Source organism: Erinaceus europaeus, chromosome 4 (genome assembly GCF_950295315.1).
Source record: "Erinaceus europaeus chromosome 4, mEriEur2.1, whole genome shotgun sequence".
Lineage (NCBI taxonomy): Eukaryota > Metazoa > Chordata > Mammalia > Eulipotyphla > Erinaceidae > Erinaceus > Erinaceus europaeus.
Window position 1 is genome coordinate 149369347 of NC_080165.1, and position 24496 is coordinate 149393842.

The 24496-nt window shown below is 43.5% G+C and overlaps 1 protein-coding gene across 2 annotated transcripts in view; it reads left to right on the forward strand.

Annotated features, from left to right (window-relative positions):
* ASCC3 (activating signal cointegrator 1 complex subunit 3) overlaps window positions 1–24496 on the forward strand; it is a 262037-nt gene that overhangs the window by 46259 nt on the left and 191282 nt on the right. For both annotated transcript variants that reach the window (XM_060190713.1, XM_016188499.2), the window contains 3 exons: window positions 826–1026; window positions 1474–1614; window positions 21894–22058. In XM_060190713.1, the coding sequence (XP_060046696.1) occupies window positions 826–1026; window positions 1474–1614; window positions 21894–22058 (507 nt within the window). The remainder of the gene's footprint in view (window positions 1–825; window positions 1027–1473; window positions 1615–21893; window positions 22059–24496) is intronic.

A 24496-nucleotide genomic window follows, 5' to 3' on the forward strand; every position in this document is an offset into this window, starting at 1 on the left:
CTTCCCCTCCTCTCTCCATTTCTCTCTGTCCTATCCAAAAACAAAGCAACGTCAACAATGGCAATAATAATAACCGCAAGGAGGCTGCAACAACTAGGGCAACAAAAAGGGGGGAAAATGGCCTCCAGGAGCGGTGGATTCATGGTGCAGGCACCGAGCCCAGCAATAACCCTGGAGGAAAAAAAAAAAAAAGCATGACGTGGGGGCTGAGCGGTAGCGCAGCAGGTTAAGTGCACATGGCGCAAAGCGCAAGGACCGGCTCAAAAATCCTGGGTCAAGCCCCAGCTCCCCACCTGCAGGAGGGTCGGTTCACAAGTGGTGAAGCAGGTCTAAAGGTATATAAAAAAAAAAAAAAAAGCATAACATACAGAAATAGACTAGATTATTGATTTAAATTGCAGACTTTCTTGTTTGTATTTTCATTAGCTATTTTAAGTCTAAATAAAATTGGATAGCACGTGAACTCAAGCATAACTTATAGTTAACTTTGTTTTTTCATATTACTTGCCATAGTCTTGTATTTAGAACTGTTTACAAAGTTACAGAACCATCTCACTGTAGTATCTTTGCATTTTAATGAGCAACACCCAGCTGGTCTAATTGTACATGGCCTTTTGGATTTTTAGAAGCTGTAGATACTTGAGCTTAAATGTAGACCCTAGAAAAGTTAATGAGGCTATCACAGCAAGTATGTGTTTTTGTCTTTAATAGTTTATATTGCCTTCTCATATTATCATCATTTGTAACAAGTCATGTCTTTTTTCTCTTTCTTTCTTTCTTTCTTTCTTTCTTTCTTTCTTTCTTTCTTTCTTTCCTTTTTTTCAGATTGGCCAACTGGCTTTTAAAGGGATGAGAAGACTCAATCGCATCCAGTCCATTGTATTTGAGACTGCCTACAACACCAATGAGAACATGCTTATCTGTGCCCCTACGGGGGCTGGGAAGACCAACATTGCAATGCTCACCGTTCTGCATGAAATTCGCCAACATTTTCAACAGGGTGTGATCAAAAAGAATGAATTTAAGGTAGGAAATTAATAAGCCAAACCTTTTCAAACAGTAAAATTAAAATCATTTTTCAGTTGCCCACATTATATGACACCTGAAAGTTCTTGTGGATATTACGTAAGAAGTCACGCAGAGAGATGCTGCTTGATTTACTTCGTATTACTGAGGCAGCCTCTGTGTCAGGAAAAGCCCATTACTTCTGGGAAAGGGCAGGGGAACGCATTTAGCTTTGAAGCCGAAACCATTTTCAAAGTGATGAGTCTGTGTGAACTGATCTCACTGTCCCTGAAACAGCTGTACACTTCGCCAACACAGATCAGCCCTGTCCATCTGCCGCTGTCACGAGTTTTCATCGGAAGCGGCCGCAGTCATATCTCACAATAAGTCGTGATGGGTGTTGACTCCTATGAAGCAAATGGCACTGTGGGCTTCACGCCCTGACCACGCATGGTTTCTCTGGTACAGATCGTGTATGTCGCCCCGATGAAGGCCTTGGCAGCCGAGATGACAAACCACTTCAGCAAACGCCTGGAGTCACTGGGCATCGTCGTGAAAGAGTTGACCGGTGACATGCAGTTGTCGAAAAGTGAGATTTTACGGACTCAGGTATGTGGCGTGGCTAGATGTCTGCTTGTTTGCCAGCTCTGTTCTCCCGACGCAGTGGTGGGGTCGTAGCATTTCCATTTCTCAAGTGACTGTAAAAACTTGGGTTTTATGGGGCCAGGCGGTGGCGCAACAGGTGAGGCGCACACACTACAGTGCGCAAGGACCCGGGTTCAAGCCCCTGCAGGGGGAAAGCTTCACAAGCGGTAAAGCAGGGCTGCGGGTGTCTCTGTCTCTTTCCCTCTCTATCTTCTCTTCCCCTCAATTTCTCTCTGTCTCTATCCAATAATAAATAAATAAAGTTAAAAAAAAAAACTTAGGTTTTATATAATGAACTAGTATTCACACCTGTCTGGCTACTACAGGAAGTTTCTGCTGGTGCCTTTTCATTGGACTCTACGTAGTTTTGTATATTGCCAGGAGGTTTGCGAAACACCTTCTTCTTCCCCGTTTCACTGTCTCTTTACTTCCCTAGACCTGCTCTGGTTCCTTGCAGTAACCATGAGTTATACAATGGCCGGGACCATGTGCCCCAGACCAAATCAAATGGATGGGGTTTACAATCAACAATATTTACACCCCTTCCCCATATTAGGGAGCTACTCTCTTCCCCGATCCAGCTTTCTGGTCCTTTTTCCAGCCATGACATCACCTCCCCAGACAGTAACTTGTGTCTACACGCATATCAGATTTAAGGCTGGGGCCCATACTCAGCTTAGGAGCCTATGTGACCTCTGCATCCCTGTAGATCTGAGCTCACATTCTGTGGTCATGAGTAGGAACATTCCAAGCTGCCCCAATATCGACCCATCATCCTCAGGTGTAGCATAGAGTGTGTTGTCCAGCTTCCTTTTGGAGGATGGAACATTCTCTACCATTGTTGATCCAAGTTGAGGGCAAGGTCCTATGGGGGCCCACAAAGGGGTCTGTTGTGTTGTTCCTGATAGAGATGACCGGTAACAATGGAGAGAGGGATTTATTGGAGATCTAGGCCCCTCATGTCTGTGTGGGAATCTCAGGACTCCCCGACTAGCCCCTCATGTCTGTGTGGGAATCTCAGGACTCCCCGACTAGGCCCCTCATGTCTGTGTGGGAATCTCAGGACTCCCCGACTAGGCCCCTCATGTCTGTGTGGGAATCTCAGGACTCCCCGACTAGGCCCCTCATGTCTGTGTGGGAATCTCAGGACTCCCCGACTAGGCCCCTCATGTCTGTGTGGGAATCTCAGGATTCCCCGACTAGGCCCCTCATGTCTGTGTGGGAATCTCAGGACTCCCCGGCTAGGGCCCAAGCTGATGGGGTGATTTGCCCCATTTTTTTCAAGTCCCTTCTTCTCTTCCTTTCCAAGTCATAGCTACATCTGCTACTACATCCGGATGTCCCTCTTTTTCCTCCTCTCTCTTTGGGTCGTGATGGAGTTGGAGTTGAGAGCATTCTGTTGACACTAGTTTGTACTTGTGTGTCTGTACGGTTACTTTCTGAACTTTTATACATTCTCACAGATAGACTGCTGCTCTCTTTGAGATTCACCTCCAGAGACAGCCAGGCAATATTGCAGAGAATGTGCAATTGTGAATTTATCTGGTTTTTATTGTTGAAGTTTTAATTTCCCACTTTGCCTACTTTGTTAACTTAAATAGCATCTTTTAAAATCACTTTATTGTGGGGCTGGGTAGTGGCACATCTTGTTAAACACACGTTACCATGTGTAGGGACTAGCGTTCAACCCCCTGGCCCCCACCTACAAGGGCAACATTCAAAAGCAGTGAATTGGTGCTGTGGATGTCTCTTTTTCTCTTTTTCTCTACCTTCCATTTCTTCTACTGATTTCTCTGTCTATACAATAAAATAGAACTAATATTTTTAAAAATTTTTTTAGTATTTATTTTCCCTTTTGATGCCCTTGTTTTTTCATTGTTGTTGTAGTTATTGTTGTTGTTATTGATGTCGTTGTTGTTGTTGGATAGGACAGAGAGAAATGGAGGGAGGGAGGGGAAGACAGAGGGGGAGAGAAAGACAGACACCTGCAGACCTGCTTCACCGCCTGTGAAGCGACTCCCGTGCTGGTAGGGAGCTGGGGATTCTAACCGGGATCCTTTTGCCAAAAAATAATATTTTAAGAATAAATAAAAACCGTAAAGGAATATAATCACTTTGTTGTAATAGCTTTTAAGTGATTCCTAGTTATATTTTTCTTTTCTTTTCTTTTTAAAAATATTTATTTATTCCCTTTTGTTGCCCTTGTTGTTTTTATTGTTATAGTTATTATTGTTGTTGTCGTTGTTGGATAGGACAGAGAGAAATGGAGAGAGGAGGGGAAGACAGAGAGGGGGAGAGAAAGACAGACACCTGCAGACCTGCTTCACCGCCTGTGAAGCGACTCCCCTGCAGGTGGGGAGCCGGGGTTTGAACCGGGATCCTTATGCCGGTCCTTGTGCTTTGCGCCACCTGCGCTTAACCCGCTGTGCTACAGCCCAACTCCCCCTAGTTATATTTTAAGTATGCACATTTTCTAATAATGTAGTATAAACATAATCTTCAGTTTTCTTGTATGATTCCCTGGACTGCATGTAGAGTTTGATTGATGATCACCGAATTACAATCCAGAGTGACTCTGCTCCTTATGCTTAGTTTTTTTTTAATGAAAGATGAGTTTATGCAAATGAACGGTATAAACACTGAAAGAAAAATTAAAGCTGCAAGGGGAAATAAAATCCACAGTTAAAAAAAAATAAAATGTAGACATGACTAGTAGTCAAGCCAGTGCTAATTAAAATGCAGAGCTATTTTTTCCACGACGAATTTGGAAATATCTCATGCAGGCAAAACTATAGTATAACTTCAACACCTGCCATGAATAGTCAATTATTTTGGCAAATGATTTGCTTAAAGAAATGTGTACGTATGGAGAAAAGACCTTTTGAATTACCTGAATTTGGGTAGGGTTAAGTAGTTAAATATATGGAGCTGATGGTGAATGTGACAGATGTGGGACATCTACTGAACTGAAGTTTAAATACCACTACCACCCGGGGCACTCATCCCTATGACACCCTCTGTGCTGACACCCTGACAGATGCGAGCTGCTAGGCCACTGTGTATGTCGGTGAAGGTCAGCGACTGCGTCACTGTTCATGCGCCTGGGCTGGAGTTCTTGGTAGCCAGCTGGGAGCCTGGTGCCAGGCAGGTGAGCCTAGGCCGCCAGGCTCAAGGAGCTGCTGAAGCAAGCCAGGTTCCTGAGTTCTCTGGAGCCTTCAGGCAGGCACAGGGAATTTTGGAACTTGGCCTGCTACTCACATGGGGTCTTTGGTGAAGCTGAGCTCTTATTAGACCACCGCGTTTCGTAGCACTGAGAAAGAGAGAGCTCGTTTGCACTATGATTTACTTCTTTGCTGCATTTCCCCTTTCAAGTGTCACTTTACAAACTTGTTGCCTTTACATCTGGCACCCTTAACCCTTGGCACATATCTGAAAAAGTAGACTTCTAACAGGCCTCCTATTGGGCGACCGTAAGTCCTGATTACATCGTGTGTGTGTTCTTCTTTTGCTCTCGTACTGAGGCAGGAGGGAGCTGGAAGGACACAGTGAGGCAGAGGCAGGTGAGTAGCAGCTGTAAGGAGTGTCTGTGACCTCAGTCATCGGCAGCCATTCACATCCGGCCATAATTTCCTGATAATATTCCAGTATTCTCTCTTGACATTTGTCTTCATCCCAAACTTTTAGTTGTTCTTGAATTGTATTAAAATATCTTAATATTAAATGTCAGAAATTAGTTTGAGGAGATGAAGTATGTATTATTTTGAAAAAAATTTTTTTTTTTGTAGTAAAGGTTGATTCTAAAACTCAGCTTTGCCCCTGTGACAGAAGAGAGGTAACTATAAAATTCTTATTCAGTCATGCGACAGAGGTTCCTATCATCCTCATTTGCCTCCCATCACACACACGCACACGCGCACACACACACACGCTCACGGCCTATAGAGGGCCACCACGGTGGCTCAAATGGAAAAGTACGTGCTGTGTCATGTGCACAGCTCAGGTTTGGGCCTACCCCCCACCACACTAAGGCAGATGTTTGTGCGGCCATGTCATTACCAGTGTTTCTCTCTTCTCCTGCCTGAAAAGGGAAAGAGGTGAAGTCCCAAGCTGAAGGGGGAAGGTCTGGGCTCCGGCATTGCTTCTCCACCGAGCATGGGTGTTGGCGTTGGCAGGTGGATCCATCCTCTCAGCCTGTCTCTCTCCCTCGTGGGGCAAGGGGCTGGGGAGGCAGGGCTCCAGGACACGTGGTGGGTCCTCTGCCTGGGGACGTCAGGATGGTGTCATAAGACCACCTGCAATTTGGTAGCTGGAAGGAGGTGAGATATAAAGCAGGACAACATGTCTAATAAACAGGAACCAAAAGGTAGAACAGATAAGAATTGGGAGAGAAAAAAAAGAAACCAATAATAATAATAAATGACATAAACCTGGGAGCAGGGAGGAGGGTTAGCAGTAGGGCACCTGCCTTGCATGCCTGAGATCCTGCATTCTACCCATGGTGCCACACCAGAGCAGCTAACAGAACTCAGCTGATGGTGGAATGGTCCTTGGCCTGTTCTGTCTAGATTTCTCCAACTCTCCTACGAGAAGTAGAATAAGGAACTAGAAAGATAGCTCACCACATTCCTGTGCCAGATTATTCCCATGACAGGAGCCTGTCTTTAGGAAAGAGCAGAAGGGTAATCATTTCTAGTTGTGGCAGACTCACTCCTCCATGAAGCGGAGCCCTTGGGCGTCACAGACAAGCTGTGCAGCTATCTAATGGACTTTTTGCTTTTCCCTGTTGCGTGTGGTTAAATTTTATCGCAACAAAGCATCGACTCTTCCGTGAGTTGATGATGAAGAGGCTTGACTTCACTCTGTATGTTCTGAGGTGGTTATATTTATTTATTCATGGGTGAGACTGGGGGGGCTTATCCATGCACCATGTCACCACTCTGGGTCACTCCTCACGGACGCTCGAAGTGAGCAGTAGCGCAGCAGAGAAGCCCCGTCCCTGCCATGTGCTTCCTGTGTGGTGCTGGGGCTACCCTGGCTTGGGTGTACGGCAAGGCAGACACCTTACCTGTTGGGCCATCTCTCCAAACCCAGGAAGTACTTTAGCTCAGTGAAAGAACTGCAAAGAATATTTTATTCCACTTGAAAACATGTTGTCTAGAAAGTACTTAATTTTCTAGGTTTTGTTTTTTGAGTAATGAATCAGTCTTTTACCAGATATTATTTAACTCCCCTACTCTTAGTATTCTGCCTCACCCTTCAAATGTCATAGAATTTTTGTTTTGATGAATATTTATTGTGATTTATTTTTATATTATTGACTTCACAGTGGTTTACAAGATTATAAAGATTTCTGTGATGTAGTTTCAGTCTTAGAAATGTATGTCGGGGGTCGGGCGGTGGTGCAGTGGGCTAAGTGCAGGTGGCGCAAAGCACAGGACCGGCTTAAGGATCCCGGTTCCACCCGGCTCCCCACCTGCAGGGGAGTCGCTTCACAGGCGGTGAAGCAGGTCTGCAGGTGTCTGTCTTTCTCTCCCCCTCTCTGTCTTCCTCTCCTCTCTCCATTTCTCTCTGTCCTATCCAACAACGAACAACATCAACAATGACAATAATAATAACCACAACGAGGCTACAACAGCAAGGGCAACAAAAAGGGGGGAAATGGCCTCCAGGAACAGTGGATTCATGGTGCAGGCACCGAGCCCAGCAATAACCCTGGAGGAAAATAAAAAGAAATGTATGTCTACAGCTGACCATACCTACCAACAAAATCCCTGTGCCTCTGCCTCTCGTGAAGAATTTCTTTCGTAAGGCAGATTTCTTAGATCAAACCTCGTAGTAGCCCTCTGAAATAATCCTGCGGAGCTGATAGGCTCCCTATCGTACAGAACTTAACATTTGTTTAAATAAAATGGTGTGAGCTGTGGCTAATATATAGTTGGAACCCAAGAAGTTTCATTCACAATACCTTAAACCGGACACAGTGTCAAAGCCTGAGATACAGATCACTACAGAGCTTCAGCAGCACCGTGACGGGGCCGAATAGCAGTAAGAGAGGACATAAAGATGAAGAAGCAGCAAACTGTGCTTGGGGCTCCCAAAGCCATCATGACTCTGCCTTGCCTCCATCCCATTTGACTCCCGGCACTAAACCCATTCGCCCGTCAGCCCCACGAGAGAGTGGAGTCCTTTCAGCCTCTCAGCTATTTTTGTTTCCTCTCAGTGTGTTGGAGGGATCACAGATCGCTGAGCAGTTGTCGGCCCACGGCCGCCGTTTCCCATCTCCCTTTGCGAGGTGCCTGCACATCACTGCCACCCCCACTTACTGTTAGTTCTGAGACTGTGATGACAGTAGTATCGTAGAGGTTTCTTCCCCCTGACGTTACATTCTTTGCTTACCTTCATCACACAGGTAAAGAATATGTGTCGTTTTCGACGGGTTATGTTGATTTCATATGTTGTTTTCGACGGGTTAGGTTGTTTTCGCTGGGCTGGCTTCACGGGCAGGTAACAGATGACCAGGGACTCATGGTTGAGCTGTAGGCAGTATCTCTTTATTCATGCAGGACGCAGCACAATCTAAGACGAGCTAAGTTAAACTCAAAGTACAGTACAGTACTACTCACAATGCTGTCTTTATATATACTTGCCAAGTAAGGTGGAAATAGGATGTGACATAGAGAGGGTGGAGAGAAAAGTGACTGGTGAAAATCAGAGTGTGACAAAGAAGGGATCAGGGTGTGACAAGGAGGGGGTGGAGCAGGCGAGAATCCTATCACTGAACCACAAATGCCCTGGAGGGAGGTGGAACTTGTTAACAGTGGTTATGTAAATAGAATGAAGTGGTTATGTAAATAGAATAGTGTTAAGCAGGGGGGATTTAAACCAAATGAAACAGAAGGGGTCTCATGCATACCGACAATTTTCCCTTTTTTTTTAACTAATGGCCATTGTGGAGTGAACAGAAACATCGTACAGGCGTTTTCAAAAGAACTGGCATAAGACATGGAAAACAAAATAGGCGAGCAGCAATAACCAGCGTGATGTCAAGGGGAGCTTTTCTTGCCTCAAAAGGCAAGGCCTAGCAGGCGAAAGGGTATTTCTTGCCTCTGGGAACGCTTCATGCCTCTGGGGCATCTCTTGCCTCAAAGGGCGTTTCTTGCCTCTGTGGGCATCTCTTGCCTCTTGGGGCGCTTCATGCCTCTGTGGGCATAACCTAATAAGGAGGGGGAGTTTTCTGCCTCTGGGACAGATCTTGTAGGCGAGGGGACATGGTCTATAAAGTCTCAAGGCAATTGGCTGAAGTTAGTCTTTGAGAAACACAGCAGTGTGTACCAGTAAGTCCGACGGAAGTGTCAGTTCAAAGTAGATGACCACGGAAGAAAATGCCAAGGGATGAAAAGCTGTATGTCTGTCTCGATGGGGAATGTCGGCCACCAGAATTCTGCTTTTTTGTAGAGAGTGAGCTTTGGAGTCTGTGAATCTGTTTCTTCAGGTCGTGCCAGGTCTCATCATTGGTTTCCGGGGGCGATGTCAGAGAACAGGGGTCCAAATGGATTTCCAGAAATCTTCATTTGAGTAGATGTTTTTTTATGTGAAGACTTGACAGCTGAAATTCACTTACTTGTCAAACAAAACTTGTAGCAGATTAGAAGTTTACTATAATTGATAACTCTATTATAATTGGAAGTCTTTTCTAGTATGATTTTAAGGTTGTTTAAACAGTTTAAACTCAATAAAATATGGAAAGGTAAACAGAAGAACCACGGTTAAAAGCCTCAGGCATGAGAATATTTAACATAATCATTGCACTATCTGCCCCACCCATAACTCATACCGTTTTGAGGATTAAACATTTTAGATTTATGTCAAGACGTAAAAGAGAAATCATAGGAGGGAAAAAACAATTTTTTGGATTGTTTTTGGATGTCTCTAGAAATCATGGCTGCGTCTAGCATTTTTTTTTTTTAAGTCAATGTCAAACAAAAATTTAGTCATTTAAATCATTTTCTTATGAAACGCAACTTGAACCAGATTATCAAGATCTCACCATGTAGGATTAAGAATGTCCGGAGGGCGTCTTAGTCCAAAAAGGTCCTCGAAATTTCATTTAGGGTGCTTCTGACTGTTCCTGCTGGATTGCTTCAGGCACCCATTTTTAAAAGCGTCTTCCCATCGAAGAAAGAATCCAATCAGGAGAGTAGAACTAACCACGTGTCTCCATACTTGGGAACTGCCAGGGTACTCGAGAATGTTCTTCAAATTAGAGTAGTCCTTCTCCATGGGAAACATGCGAGAAGAAGTCCAGAAAGTCCCAGGGGAAATCCCCATGCATGTCCCAAGGTCTACGATCACGGTCATAAAGAACGAAATTATGGCCTGGAGCGAAATGTAGTCCTTTTCCTCAGGAAACATGGGAGAGGGAATCCAGAAAGTCCAAGGAGAAATCTCCGTCATCTCGCAAACTCTATGATCCCGGTCATAAGAAACCAAAGTTCCCGGTGAGGGAACCGAAGTGTGGCCCAGAGTAAAATGTTCCAGAAACAGAGAAACTGTCTCATAATGAAACAGTAGAGGCTTTGGCAAACCTCTTCGTAAGTAAAAGAGAAGACCATAGTGCATAGGTAGGCAAAGTCTTCACTTATCTGGGAGTTGCGCAGGTCTGGCCCCACGTTGGGCGCCATATGTCGTTTTTGACGGGTTATGTTGATTTCATATGTTGTTTTCGACGGGTTAGGTTGTTTTCGCTGGGCTGGCTTCACGGGCAGGTAACAGATGACCAGGGACTCATGGTTGAGCTGTAGGCAGTATCTCTTTATTCATGCAGGACGCAGCACAATCTAAGATGAGCTAAGTTAAACTCAAAGTACAGTACAGTACTACTCACAATGCTGTCTTTATATATACTTGCCAAGTAAGGTGGAAATAGGATGTGACATAGAGAGGGTGGAGAGAAAAGTGACTGGTGAAAATCAGAGTGTGACAAAGAAGGGATCAGGGTGTGACAAGGAGGGGGTGGAGCAGGCGAGAATCCTATCACTGAACCACAAATGCCCTGGAGGGAGGTGGAACTTGTTAACAGTGGTTATGTAAATAGAATAGTGTTAAGCAGGGGGGATTTAAACCAAATGAAACAGAAGGGGTCTCATGCATACCAACAAATATGCACTAAAAATAAATTTGCACTTAAGAGATTTCCAGTCTCATGAAGAAGCTTTTCATTTTACAATTGCAATCTAATTTTGACATAAGTGTAACTAGATATTTGTAGGCCTGTTTTGCGTTACATGTATGAGTGAGTGTGTGTACTACTTGTGAATTGATGTGCGAACGGGGACATAAGATATAGAAAAAGGAGGTGGTTGGAGTGAACAGATTTGTCGTAGAGTCCCAAGGGGCATGTGTCATCTGCAAGCTGTCAGAGTCCATTATGGGGGCTGTTGGCATCAATCAGAGCTGACACCTGGGGATCAGAGGTTAGTGTGACTGTGATTATATGTATGTTGATGGAATCTCAGCCATGTGCCACTTTAGAGATAACCTTTAAATGAAAGCATGTGTATTATTTGTGAACACCATGGTTGAATAAGTCTGTGACTTTGTATTTTAAGAAAGGAAGACTGACTTCCTCAATTCTTGAAACTGTTGCCTGACTCACCTGTAGCATTGACGTGTTTATTGATAATGCCAGGCCTGACTGTTTTCACCACTCAAGATGTATTAAGCAAGTATTCTTTTTGTTTTTTTCTTTTAAAAATCTATTTATTTATTATTGGATAGAGATGAGAGAAGTTGAGAGGGAAGAGGGGGATAGAGTGGGGAAAAAGTCAGAGACGCCTGCAGCCTGTTCACCATATTCACCACTTGTAAAGCTTTCCCCTTGCAGGTGAGGACCAGCGGGTTGAACCCGGGGACGTGAACACTGGAATGTGTGTAAGCGAGTATTCTTGATAGGATTCTCTAGCTTACTGAACAGGGTCCTAAAGTTTTCAGCCACATGTACCATATTTTATTTACTATAACACAGATTTTAGAAAATTACGTGAAAGAGGTTTTTTTTCAAGCTTCTTTGTAACATGGAAAAACCAGGTTACAACTACTTGTCAGTGACTCCTGGGATTTGATCAAATGACTCATTTTTCAATTTTTTTATAATCTTAACCTATAATTTCAGAATCTCTTTTAAGCATTATAAAGGCAAACTATATATATATATATATATATATATATATATATATTTTTTTTTTTTTTTTAGACCCCGTAAACGTTACACTTCACATTTTACATCGAGTTTTCATTCATAGTCATATGCTTCAAGGAAAATAAAAAATACTTCACTTGTCAAAATGATTTAACTGTGATGTTGGTGGACTTGCACAGCTCTACTGCATATGTAGGAGAATTTGTTAAGTATAAAGAAGGCTACTTTTAGACATCTCAAACGTTTCTGCGATTTAAGTTAGATTTATACTTCTGATGGAAATATAATTTCAAGTCTTTCAAGGTGTGCGTGTAACTAATATTTGAAATAAATCAATAAAAATAGAACAGGATTAAGTAGATAAATCATCTTTATTTAATTTTGTCTCCAGGGTTATTGCTGTGGCTCAGAGCACGCATTATGAATCCATTGCTACTAGAGGCCATTTTTTTCCCCATTTTTGTTGATTTCCTGTTTGATAACTTTTAACGATTTACTTAAATGCATAGTTGTGTCTCTAAATGACAAGGACTTGTGGAAAAACATCTTCAATATTCTTTTTTTTTTAATTTTTGTTTTATTTAAAAAAGGAGACATTAACAAAACCATAGGACAAGACATCTTCAATATTTTTATAAATGTAGCATTTTAACATTTCCTTACCTAGTAGTTGTGTGTGTGTGTGTGTGTTTGGGTTTTGTGGGTTTTTTTTTTTTTTTTTTTTGCCTCTAGGTTCATCGCTGGGGCTCGGGTTCCTACACTATGAATCTACTGCTCCTGGAGGCCATTTTTTTCAGCTTTGCTGCTCTTGTTGTTATTGGATAGGACAGAGAGAAATGGAGAGAGGAGGGGAAGACAGAGGGGAAGAGAAAGATAAGACACCTGCAGACCTGCTTCACCGCCTGTGAAACAACCCCCTTGCAGGTGGGGAGCCGGGGGCTCGAACCGGGATCCTTACACCTGTCCTTATGCTTCACTCCATGTGTGCTTACCCGCTGTGCTACCGCCCGACTTCTTCTTTTTGTTTTCCTTCTGCCTCTTAAGAAACAGGAGTTTAAGATAAGGAAGTTACCTTGTCACCTCAGAATGATCCTTTTTCCCCTTTTTTTCTCCTCCGAAAACCACTACTTTGATCTCTTTCTTATAGTGGCTCATTTTAGTATCTCTTATAGGTCTGGTTTGTGAATTCCTTAAGCTTTTGCTTGTCTGAAAAGCTCTTTCCTGCTCTGTCAAAATCTGTTGGATAAACTAGCAAACGAAAGCATTGTTGGGAGTCGGGCCTTTCCATGTAAAGCTCTGCATGTATCCTGCCAGTCCTTTCAAGTCTTTGCAGTTTCTGAAGGGAAAAAACAGCTGATACGTTACAGGATGGCCATTATCGGTGACTCAGCTTTCTCTGTCAGCCTGCAGAGTCCTCTCTCTATCTTTATTGTTTGCCTTCTGAATTACCCTAAAGGTAAGAATATAGCAGGTGAGTTTTGGGGTCTTCGTGTTGGAAGAAGCTAGAAAGTCTGCTTTAGGTATATTCTTTTTTTTTTTTTATTTTTTTATTTAAGAAAGGATTAATTAACAAAACCATAGGGTAGGAGGGGTACAACTCCACACAATTCCCACCACCCAATCTCCATATTCCACCCCCTCCCCCGATAGCTTTCCCATTCTCTATCCCTCTGGGAGCATGGACCCAGGGTCATTGAGGGTTGCAGAAGGTAGAAGGTCTGGCTTCTGTCATTGCTTCCTTGCTGAACATGGGCGTTGACTGGTCGGTCCATACTCCCAGTCTGCCTCTCTCTTTCCCTAGTAGGATGGGTCTCTGGGGAAGCTGAGCTCCAGGACACATTGGTGGTGTCTTCAATCCAGGGAAGTCTGGCCGGCATCCTGATGACACCTGGAACCTGGTGAATGAAAAGAGAGTTAACATACAAAGCCAAACAAATTGTTGAGCAATCATGGACCCAAAGCTTGGAAAAGTGGAGAGGAAGTATTAGGGAGGTACTCACTGCAAACTCTAGTGTACTTCTGCTTTCTTACTTTGGTGCCATACTCCAAACTCAGTCATTTTCTGCTTTGCGTTTCTACTTCTTCTTTTTTTTTTTTTTTACATGCATAACGTTCCCCAGATTCCCATTTAGCAATACAACCCCCACTATTTCATTCATCATTTTTCATGGACCTGTATTCTCCCCACCCACCCACCCACCCACCCCAGGGTCTTTTACTTTGGTGTAATACTCCAATTGCTTTAGGTATATTCTAAGGGGCCTATGAGTTTACCAGTTTTTGCCTGAGCTCAACAGCTCACATGCATGTGGGCTAAAAAATATTTTCTGGGAAGATGGTGTCCGAGTTGGGAATAGAACTAGAGAGCTGGAGCAGGGCAGAGCGTAGCTCCCAAATAAGGGGAGCATAAACCGTTAGCATAAACCCCGTGTCTATTCGTGTTTAGCACAGGAGCTAAACCTATAGACTCTGTGTTCCTGCCGGTCGCAGTCCGTGGTCACAGCTGGGAACATTCTAGGCTGCACTCATTTCAGGACCCGTCTTCCTCCAGTGGCAGAGCATGTGGACCCAGCCTCCTTTTGGAGAGTGGGGCAGTCCCTAGCATTGTCCCACATGGAGGGCAAGATCCTGGAGAGGCCCACAGGAAGGTTTCTGATGAACTTCCTGATGGAGATGACCAGTGATGGTGGAGAGAGGCATCTGGTAGAGGTCTAGACCCATCAGATCTGTGTGGGAATCCCAGAATTCCTTGTGGCCTGGTAGTGACCAAAGATCCACCGCTAATTAAAATATGCCAGTCTCTTGCCCTTATCCAGCCTTTGTAATCCTTACTTTAGCTGACAGGATTAGACTAACTCTAAAGTGATGGAGGGAAGTGAAACAGGGAGTGAAACAGGAAACTAACTCTAAAGTGAGGAGGGTGTCTAGGTCTAAGTAGAAAATATCTGATGAAGTCCTCTGTGGTGTCTTTGTAGGTCTTTCTCCTTGCTCGCTGCACTTCACTGACTCACTCACTGTAGACTATTGCACCCTTTCACTTCAAGGTGTATTATCTTCTCTCAGGTTGTGGATGGATACATGCACATGTGTCCTGTCTCCTGGGCCCGGGTCTATATCTAGGTTCTGTGGCTTTGTTAGAAAAATATGTTACTGGGATGGAACTAAGGAGTCCTGTGAGCTAGGAAAGGTCTCACCAGAGGGCTGGAGCTGGAGGGTTGACATCTCCAGCCTGGAGTCTGCGGACACAGTGCAGAGTGGGACATGCCGAGGTGGCACTGGTGGCAATGACTTGGTTGAGATCAGCAGATGTCGTGTCAATGGTCTGGATCAAGAGAAGCAGGAAGGAAAAGGTGCAAATACGAGTTTTACAGAGAATGGGGAAGGTTCCTGCTGTCTTAAACTTTAAGAAGACAACAGATAATTACTTTTATAACCAAGTTATTTGGGAACTTTGTTTACTTTGAAAATCCCATGGTTAAGATTTACTGTACCATACAGGACCTTACCATGATTCATGTCATTTAGTGCTACTTACAAATGGCTCTATCAAAATACTGACAAGACCAGTTCCTTCTGGCCTCCCTGGCCTAAGATTTAGGTGATTTAATATATTTTTTAAAAAGTTATTATTAGAAATAATATCACATGCTCTGGTAAAATTGAACTTAAATTCATTTTTGTTGGTGTTTCTTGAATTTTCTGGACCGGGGATTGGGTTCTGTCTTCTTTAGGTAAGTTCTTAATTAATATTTTATTTACAAAAAGGAGTTCTGTTCCTTTCTCTCCTTCCTTGTACCTTTGTGAATGTTGTTTCTCTCGATGTTGCACATCTCTTTCTTCTGTTGTCTTCACTTATCTTTATGCAGTCATTCATTCGATTACTGTTACGATTTCTTCTCTAATTCTTTTTCATTTATTTATTTATTTATTTATTTATTTATTTAAAAAAGGAGACATTAACAAAACCGTAAGACAAGACGGGTGCAACTTCACACAATTCCCACTACCAGAGCTCCGTATTCCCTCCCCTTCCCTGGTAGCTTTCCTATTCTCTATCCCTCTGGGAGTATGGACCCAGGGTCATTGTGGGATGCAGAAGGTGGAAGGTCTGGCTTCTGTCATTGCTTCCCCGCTGAACATGAGTGTTGACAGGTGGATCCATACTCCCAGCCTGCCTCTCTCTTTCCCTAGTGGAGCAGGGCTCTGGGGAAGTGGAGCTCCAGGACACATTGGTGGGGTCGTCTGTCCAGGGAAGCCTGGCCGGCATCCTGATGACATCTGGAACCTGGTGGCTGAAAAGAGAGTTAACATACAAAGCCAAACACATTGTTGGACCATTGTGGACCTAAAGGCTGGATTACTGCAGATGAAGTGCTGGGGGTATGTGTGGGGTGGGGGGGGCATCCTCACTGCAGACTCTTGTGCACTTCTGCTTTCAGGTGTGTGTTTTGCTCTGGTTTATGGACACGTGCTCTTCTCTAATTCTTATCGGTACTTCTCTGAATTAGTCGCAGTCCTTCTCCAGATAGCTCCTCCATCTGTCGAGCATCCCTAGGACCTTTAGGCATCTTTATCGGGAGGGTTCTCTGTCTCTGTGGACACCGGGGTTTCTCCGGCCTCTGCTCTCTGCTTCCGTCACTGGCACTGTGTTGGGAGCTTACTGCGTCCTTTGTGCCTGGTGTGGCCGACAGCGTGGGCATACCACAGACCTGCAGTCGACTGTAAACTCGCAAAGAACTGTGGCAACTGGAGCTTCTGTAAGGAAGTCTGGCTGAAATAGTTCCTTTGCTCCCCTGCTGTTTTCGTCTTTTGCTCTCTCCTGCTCGCCCTTGGTTCCTGGCCTTTTGTCCCTGCTCATCCCAAGACCCACACACCCTGGAAGCTGAATTCTGGGCGACGGCTTATGCCTCATGGCGGACTAGTTTTTTTCCTTCCCTGCTGCTTTCCCTACCAGGGTTTTATTATTATTATTGTTGTTGTTGTTGTTGTTGTTATTTTATTATTTTTATTTATTTTCCCTTTTGTTGCCCTTGTTTTTCTTTTTTTTTTTTTTTATTGTTGTTGTAGTTACTATTGTTGTTTTTAACAATGATGTCATCGTTGTTAGATAGGACAGAGAGGACGGGAAGACAGAGAGAGGGAGAGAAAGACGGACACCTGCAGACCTGCTTCACTGCTTCTAAAGTGATTCCCTGTAGATAGAGAATGGGGGCTCGAACCAGGATCCTTACACCGGTCCTTGTGCTTTGCCACCTGTGCTTAACCCGCTGTGCTACTGCCCGACTCCCTCCCTACCAGGGTTTTTAAGAACCTAATAAATCTGCCAAATGTATAAACCCCAACAAAAAGAGCCAATTTTTAATTCCATTTTTATATGTCTCATTAACTCAGTCTTCACATAACTTTTGAATTTTCTGAAAATCAGGAGGTGAGTATAGATGACAGGAGCTAAGCAGAACTGAGGGGTTCACGCCAGGCAGTGGGTGGCAGGAAGGAAGCCCGGGAGCAGATACAAGCCAGGTTGTAGGAGCCGAGCCCCTAGACTAGACAGAGCTGAGCCAGATGACTGACCAAACCAGCGGGCAGAAGCCTGCCTCCCTGTGGACAGCAGTGGCCGGGGCCAGGGCTACTGTGAGCCACAGCAGCAGAGGCAGTGGGTGGTGGCCTTGGCAGGAGCTTGCCCTGTGGAACCGTTCTGTGAAAGTCTGTCTCCTCTACCTGGAGTCTGGGTTCTGTTCCTTTGTTGGTCCTCTCTCTGAGCTCCACACTCATCTCTATGCTATCTTCCCATGTGTGCCCACTTGTGAGTCTGTGTTAGATCATTGACTTAGGAGGTATCTCCACTCTCCTGTCCTCTGCAGCATTATTCATGCTTGCTAAAAAATAGAAACAACTAGGGAGTCGGGCGGTAGCGCAGTAGGTTAAGCGCAGGTGGCTCAAAGTGCAAGGACCAACGTCAGGATCCCGGTTCAAGCCCCCGGGCCCCCACCTGCAGGGGAGTCGCTTCACAGGCGGTGAAGCAGGTCTGCAGGTGTCTTTTTCCTCCCTTCTGTCTTCCCCTCCTCTCTCCATTTCTCTCTGTCCTATACAACAACAGTAATAACTACAACAATAAAACAACAAGGGCAACAAAAGGGAATAAATAAATATTTAATAAAAATAGAAACAATTGAACAGTCCCTTTCATTACTGGATGTATAAGGAGAATATGGTGTGTGTGTGTGCGCGCGTGTGTGTGTGTGTGTGTGTGTGTGTGTGTGTGTGTGTGTGTCTGTGTAATGAAGTTTGTTTCAATCGCTTAAAAAAAAATGTACATCTAGCTTTGTGCAACCACAGTGATGGAGCTGGGAGAAATCTTGCTAAATGAAAATGTCAGGCAGAAACCAAACCAAAAAAAAAAAAAAAGCTGTAGGTGCCCTTTGATATCTATTAATATTTCAGCTGCCATCAGATAGACTGGTTCTGACAAATCATAGGACTTGGGCCGGGTGGTTATGCACACATACTACCAGGCACAAGGACCCGGGTACAAGCCCCCAAACCCACCAGAAGGAGAAGCTTCTCGAATGGTGAAGCAGGGCTGCAGATGTCTCTCTGTCACTCTCTCCCCCTCTCTGTCTCCCTCTTCCCTCTTGATTTCTCTCTGTCTCTATCAATTAAAAATAAATAAAGTTAAAACAGTTTAGGACTCCCTCCCCTGGGTGGTTTTTTGTTAGTTTGTTTTGGCTAGTGCGTTAACAATTTTAAGTTGAACATACCAGGTTTTTAACACAGCGGTAACATGTAGCATCTCAACTCAGCCAGTTTCCCAGTGGACTGGCTAAAACTGGAACAGTTTCAAAATAATGATTTTTATACTCCCGAGGAAGCACATTTATTGAGAGAAACTTAAGTTGACTGTAAGAATATTGACAGTTAACCTATGCCCTGATATAAGGACAGATGGAACTGTCTTGCATGAGTTCCAATTCATTAAGCAATGTGACACTTTCTTTTTTGACCATTTTAGTTCAGGGAGCTGATGTGATAACATAGTAATATGAATGAAGCCACTTCTCATTATGCTGAAAGTGACAAGTATGGGGGACAAAATGCTGGAGTAGACATTTCAGTTTACTGTCACGGTTTTCTGATACCCGGAGATACTGATTATACAGTTTAGTTGTTACTACTTTATTATCTCTTAAACTTACTTATGTGAATATGTTGAGACAATGATTGTAGGTCATGATAAAGTAGCCATTAAGCTTTGTATTTATAACTGTAATTAATTAGATATGTAATTTGTGGCTTTCCTATCTTTTAATAATGATCTTATATTTTAATATGAAATGAATTTATGGTTTAGAAAAATATTTCAGAAATGAAATTTTTATGACTCAATGAAAAATGGTATTAGTGGTGTACAGATATATTTATAATAATATATTTTGGATTATTTTCAAATGCCATTTTTTAGAAACAAAGATCTAAATTTTATGATAAAAAATATGTTAATGACAAGGAATGTTTCAGCCTATTTATATCTCAAAATTCATTTTATATCTGTAGTCAAATCCATGTTTTCTACAGTGTAATAATGTAATCTCACTATTGCTATTTGCTCTAACAAATTATATCTTTGGATTTGTAGTATTTCATACTGATGTGTGAATTCTTTAATCTACTTCAGTACAGCTGCCAATGCTCTTTGGAAGTACAGTTATAAATGCTGTGGTTGATATACTTTATTTCAAAATGGCAGTGATATTATCTCTTAATAAATTAACAGGTCATCTTGGGGAATTTGGATTGTTTGTTTTCTATCTATGTACCATTTGCAATCTAAAAATAATAAGATTATTATCTCCACAGTTAACTTCAAAACTGACAGTAATTAGCTTAACAGAAATACTGGAAAGATGATGTAGCTCTCCGCTTAGTTAATTCCTTCAAAGCACAGTGGGCTGTAATTTTAATCCTTCTGAATAATCGAGTGTATTAGAATCTATTAGCTATTAGAATCTTTGGCTTTCGTTTATTTTAAGTCATGTGATCTTTGTATCACCGACACGTAGGCCTATTTCCCAGTGTTCTTCTCTGTTGTAGTATCCTTTTAGAGGGAATTACTATTCATTATGTAAAACAGCAAGCACTGAGTTAATAACCACAACTTCATGTCAGTCTGCTTCTGAAATTTACATTAATACTATGATGGCTTTACCTCCTGCTCTAAATCCAGTGGTTTAAATGTAGGACTCGCTGTTTCGGCTGCTATTAATGTGCCATTTGTGTGGGCTAGTCTTTAGAGTATGTACCCATGTGGGGGCTAGGAGACAAGAGGTTATAGGGTCAGTTCCCTGCACCACCACAATGGCAGAGCTCCAAATGCAGTGCTAGAGATGAACTCAGTGCCTCACACAGTTACTGTGTTGAAGAGTGACCTCCTGGACACAGTTTTCATGCCTTTATTTGTTTAGACAGATGGAGGGTGAGACAATGACAGGGAGAAGAGAGATGGAGAGGAGAGAGAGAGACAGAGAGAGGAGATGATCTGTGCTACTTGAATCTCCTCCAGTGTTGTTCAAGAGTCACCAAGTGGTGCTGGGACTTAAGCCCAGGGTCTGCTGCTTGGTAAGGTGAGCTGTCTACTGTTGTGAAAAATGCTATTTTATTTTGCCAGCAGACTACTTTGAAGTACTTTCTTGTTTTGAAAACCTCCTTGTTGTAAATTAGAGAGAGAGTGCCTTCACCTGGAAAGATAGCTGGTCTGCCGTGCTCACAGCTTATCTGTGAGTACAGTGCTCACCACACTGGAGGAAGCGGCCCTGCCGTGGTGTCTTTCTTCTGTTTATGTCTGTCTGGGGAAAAAGAGCAGTAGAACTGTAGAACTGGGAAGGAAAGAAGAAAGAAAGGCCCTTTGACATGCCCACTGTCTATAGTGCACCATGAACCCGCTGCTCCTAGAGGCCACTTTTTTCCCTTTTGTTGCCCTTGTTGTTTAACGTTGTGTGGTTATTATTGTTGCTGTTTTGATGTTGTTATTAGACAGGACAGAGAGAAATGGAGAGAGGAGGGGAAGACAGAGAGGGGGAGAGAAAGACAGACACCTGCAGACCTGCTTCACCGCCTGGGAAGCGACTCCCCTGCAGGTGGGGAGCCGGGGGCTCGAACCGGGATCCTTATGCCGGTCCTTGCGCTTCGCTCCTCGTGCGCTTAACCCGCTGCGCTACCGCCCGACTCCCTGTCCTTCTCTTTCTAGCTCGTCTCACTTCAATATGATGCCTTCAAGTTCCGCCCAGACAGGCAGAGGCGATGACCTCGTCTTGGCTCCCAGCGGACTGCGCTCGCATTGGCTGCAGAGGCCACTCCGGTCGCTGTGCCTGAGCCAGTCCACGGTTCAGTCCCCACCACACACACACACACACACACACACACACACACACACACACACACACACACACACACACACACACACACACACACACACACACACACACACACACACACACACACACACACACACACACACGCACACACGCACACACGCACACACGCACACACGCACACACGCACACACGCACACACGCACACACGCACACACGCACACACGCACACACGCACACACGCACACACGCACGCACGCACGCACGCGCGCGCGCGCGCGCGCGCGCGCGCGCGCGCCACTGGGGGCGGGCGCGGGGGGGGGGGGGGGGGAGGGGGCGACGCACCTGGCTGAGCGCACACGTTACAGTGAGCAAGGCCTCGGGTTCGAGCCTCCTTCCCCACCTGCAGGGGGGAAGCTTTGAAAGTGGTGAAGCAGTGCTGCAGATGTGTCTCTCTCTATCCCTCTCTATCTCCTCCCCTCCTCTCGATTTCTGATTGCCTCTATCCAATAAGTAAATAATGATAGTACAAAAAAAATTTTTTAAATACGCACTATTTTGGAATAATTTAAACATTTTCCTCTCCATTGGTGCAGCCACTTTTTTTAGCCACACAGTTGACTGAATAACATATATGAATTTTGCCCTTTTAAATGTGCTTCTATTTTCATGTTTTATAGATGCTCGTGACCACACCAGAAAAATGGGATGTAGTGACAAGAAAGAGTGTTGGAGATGTGGCTCTTTCTCAGCTTGTGAAGCTCCTCATTCTTGATGAAGTCCACTTGCTGCATGAAGACAGAGGCCCAGTACTTGAGAGCATAGTGGCGCGGACTTTACGGCAGGTAAGAAGAAATGAGTTATAAAACTATTTTGGAGGGGAGAGAGAGTGGTAAGCTTTGAACCGTTAGTGCAGCTGTAAAAATGTAATAATCTGTATTCCTAACGGGATGGGAACCAGGTGAGTGCACACACTACAGTGCGCAAGGACCCTAGTATAAGCCCCTGCTCCCCACCTGCTGGGAAGCAGTGAAGCAGGACTGTGGGTCTCTCTCTCTCTCACTCTTTCGCTCTCTCTCTCTCTCTCTCTCTCTCCCTCCCTTTCTCTTTTCCCCTCCCCTCCCTGAGTTTCTCTTCAGTCTCTGTCCAATAAGTTAAGTACAATGCTACCAATGGGAATCAAATTAATCTTAGTGTGGAGAAGCACTTAACGCTTTTCTCTGCAGATCTTAAAGTACCCAGGTTTTCTATCTTCCAAGTCTAATTTTATGAGTTTCTTTGACCTCACCTCAAAACCACTTACTGTTTTATGCTTCTGTTACTAAGTTAAATCTAATACCAGTCAAACAGTGTTACAGTATAGCAGGCTATAAAAAAAAAATTATCAGTGATTTCATCTACTTCTCTACTCTCTATTATGTGTTATCCTTTAAAAAGAAAGCTGAACTTGATTTGTTCTCGTTATGTAAGATGAAATGTAGTCATCTAAATCTGTGTGTCTTAATCTTTTCTTGAGAAGTAGCACGTAGTGGTTTGGGACTGCTGACCATTCATACCTTTGTGGCGTCTCAGTCTGCATGGTCTTCCACCTGGGGACCCACACTCAGTTTGCCCTTAGGCAGCCCTTCCCCTCACACCAGCAGTCAGATAGCTGGTCTTTCACATCTCATATTCTGAGTGTTTCTGATTCAGAGGTCAGTTTGGAAAAGTTTAAAGTGCAAAAACAGTATAAAGCTTTAGGAAATTATGTGTTTTCCTGTAATCCATCACATCTAGATGGATTAATGATTCAATGGTTTCATAACTGTATTAATTTTTTGGTGCATTAAAGATTAGATGGGCCCAGAAGTGATTTAGTGGTAGAGTGCATGCCTTACATGTGAGAGGAACTGGACTTGATTGCTAGCATCACATAAATAACACACTGCTCTAATCTACCCTCCCAACACACACACACACACACACACACACACACACACACACACAATATTTTGCAGTGACCTTGAATTGAAGAATCTAAATTCAAAAGTAGACTTTAAAGGAAATGTGACAGATTAGGATATCATAAAATGTTGGGGAAAAAAAAAACTTGATTAGCAGATGCCTCTGAAATGTTAATCTATGTAACTGAATAAAAGAGATGATTTGTAGCACATAAAGTAAAGTCAGCCTTCCCTGGGGCTGGGCTGAGGCACATAGGCCGCAAGCCCCCATTCTCACCAGAGGATGGAGGGCTGCAGCTTTCTCTCTACCCCCCTCTCCCTCACCATCCCCCTCTCCACTCCCCTCTTCCTCTCCACCCCCCTCTCCTTCTCCCCTCCCTTCTAAGTCCATCTCCCCCCCCCCCAATTTCTAGCTGTCCTAGCAAGTTGAAGAAAGGGAAGTTAAGCCTCTTTCAGATCTAAAGTCACCATAAATTAGTAGAATTAGTATAAGCTTTTTTGAAAAAGGATTCTGTAGTAGAGACAGTAGTAGAGAGGATAACCATGCTCAGAATCAAGGAAAAGGTCACTAGAGAGGAACCGAATCAACACAAGATTCTTCTCATGATCAGACTGAAATTAGGAAAAAAGAGAGATTCAAAAGATCTCACTAAAAACCACCCCCGGGTGGATCTAACCTTTGGAAATCACTGCACAAAACACAGATATACTCATACCACCCTTCACTGAATCTTTCTTGTTAATGCAAAGAGAGTTTGAAACAACTTAAATGTCTAAGAAAAGTGAAATGGACCAATAAATTGTGTATTTGTACAGTAAAATATATCCAATATATATTGGGGCAATCATGATATATTAGAATTTATTTTAAAAATGCATGATATAGATTTTCAGATACAATTGCTATTATAAACCATGGAGGTTTAACTATATAAGCGAAATGCACTGAAATTTTACTGTCGTTCAGTGTATAATTACTTGAATATTTACAATAACCACCTCTTCTCTTGGAAGAGTCCATCGAGACTCCAGTGAGTGCCTAATGTTAAGGAAGTGGTAGACTCTATCTGCATAGGATCTTTTTTCCTGTGCTTACTTGAAGGCTAAAAACAATTGTTAAATGGAGCAATTATAGCCATACTGCAACATGATAAATGAATGTGCTCTCTCAAAATACCTTAGTCTACTTAATACTTCATGCTGGCTGATCACAAACAACTGAAACTACAGAAAAAGAAACCGATAAAGGGGAACTGTTAAAATATCTTAGTATATCTTATAAGTAATATATAATATCTGCTATTTAAGTATATACCATATCAATTCTTCATGTGCAGTGA